The following is a 1,799-nucleotide window of genomic DNA, read 5'->3' as shown; positions in this document are numbered from 1 at the left end:
AAATAATGTTCTTTTTAGCAGCATCATATGACCCCTTTAACATAAAATGTTTAGCTGTATTTCCCTTGAAAAGAATACTGTGGTACAGTGATGAGGTCAGGATGTTTCTATCTATATGTATTTCAGGTAGGTCTAGCTAATGTGTTTGTGATGTGTTTGTCAATAAGGAAAGTGCCTCTTTGAACTCAAAGGCGGGATTTTCCTGCAGTGCTGCAGTTTCTCTGGACGGTTTCGTTCCACTCACCTCGCTTGCGAACCTGGATGGTGCGTAACGCCAGGATGTTCTGCTCATCCGACAGGAACTGCTTCATTTTGATGAAAGGCTCTTTGCCCTTGACGGTGAGTTTCCTCCAGGGTTTGGGTCGAGCCAGGATCTCGCTGACCGAGCCCTGCGAGAGGCCCAGCACGTAGTGGCCAAACACACGCTGACCGATGTTGTGTTTCAGCAGCTGCTCTTTGACCTGAAAAGCGATTTCTGCCGTTTCCAACTGATTGTCGTCTCCTCCCCCTGAGCTTCCGCTCTCCGATTGGTCACTTGGCATGCCTGTCTCTATGGCGACGGACATTGAGGCGTTCTGATTGGCTGACATGAGGGCCGCTTTGGCGGCGTAGAGGGCAGTGGGGAATGCCATGATGGAGCTGCCGTCTTTCTTGAAGAGCGGAGACAGGAGCTGCTTCTGCAGGAGCTGATCTCCATGAAGTTTCTCACTCGAGAAGGGCGACACTGAGAAGGGGCGGGGCAGTTCATGGGCAGAGAATGGCGTGTCAGTGTTGGGCGGTCCTGGACTGGAGGAAGTGCGGGTATCTATGGGCAAAGTTCCTGGAGGGGAGGAATACGACCCCGCCGGGCGACTCACATGCTTACTGCAGTCCTCAGAGTGACCCTCATCTTAGACAGAGAGAAAAGATACACGTTTATTTGATCAAATTGATAGTTATGTATAAACTCTGACTGGATATTCAATACCGCTGATGTGAGCAAAATATTTTATAAATTTAAAAATCTAAAAAATTCTACAGTTTAGCATTATTAAAAAAAATATTTGTAATATTTCATTTGAATTTTAATTCATTTATTATTTTAAATATTATTTTTATTTAATTTAATAATAATAATAATGTAATTATTATTAATAAATAAAAATAGAAAATAAAATAAAAAACAATATAAAGAATTTAGCTTGATACAGCTTAGCATTATTAAACAACATACATACAATGTTTACTGTAGCTGCATTACCATAGTACCCTTTACCATGATTTGGCATGAATAACATATTCATGTACTATGGTATAAACGCAGTGTTATTTTAGTATCACTAAGATACTATTATAAGTTTTATATATATATTAAATTAAAGTTTTAGTAGTTTTTTGTGTTTTTCTCATTTTTAATGTTTTTATTCATTTGTATTTCAGTTTTAGTTCGTTTTTTTACTACATCAAGGTAAACTTGATGTTGCTTTGGCAGCTAGCTGAAATCAAATGCGTTTTTTTTTAACATTTAACATTTCAAGTAAAAAAAAATATTTGTATGGTTTTAGTTTATTATCCAATGTACTTTAAAGATGGAAGGGAAAAGTTCAGTGACACATCCGTGAACATAAACAGACACATCCTTACCGCTGTTGTGTAACACTCTGACTTTATCCACAAGAAATTTGTGAGAGGGAAGAAAGGCATCTTTGTCCAGCAGCAGAGCCTCAGCGGTTTTGGCTGATTCCTGCACACACACACACACACACACACACACACACACACACACACACACACACACACACACACACACACACACAAAC

At 39.7% G+C, this 1,799-nt stretch overlaps 1 protein-coding gene across 1 annotated transcript in view; it reads right to left on the bottom strand.

Moving 5' to 3' along the window:
- The window catches only part of cux2b (cut-like homeobox 2b), a 169,690-nt gene that overhangs the window by 17,342 nt on the left and 150,549 nt on the right, over positions 1 to 1,799 (bottom strand). The window contains exons 10-11 of the mRNA XM_016235101.1: positions 1,624 to 1,723; positions 245 to 889 (exon numbers count right to left, since the gene is read on the bottom strand). Coding sequence (XP_016090587.1) covers positions 245 to 889; positions 1,624 to 1,723 — 745 coding nt within the window. The remainder of the gene's footprint in view (positions 1 to 244; positions 890 to 1,623; positions 1,724 to 1,799) is intronic.

Source organism: Sinocyclocheilus grahami, unplaced genomic scaffold (assembly GCF_001515645.1).
Source record: "Sinocyclocheilus grahami isolate Dianchi unplaced genomic scaffold, SAMN03320097.WGS_v1.1 scaffold463.1, whole genome shotgun sequence".
In the NCBI taxonomy this organism is placed as follows: domain Eukaryota; kingdom Metazoa; phylum Chordata; class Actinopteri; order Cypriniformes; family Cyprinidae; genus Sinocyclocheilus; species Sinocyclocheilus grahami.
The sequence above is the reverse complement of the archived record's forward strand: the minus strand, read 5'-3'. Positions and strand labels throughout refer to the sequence as shown.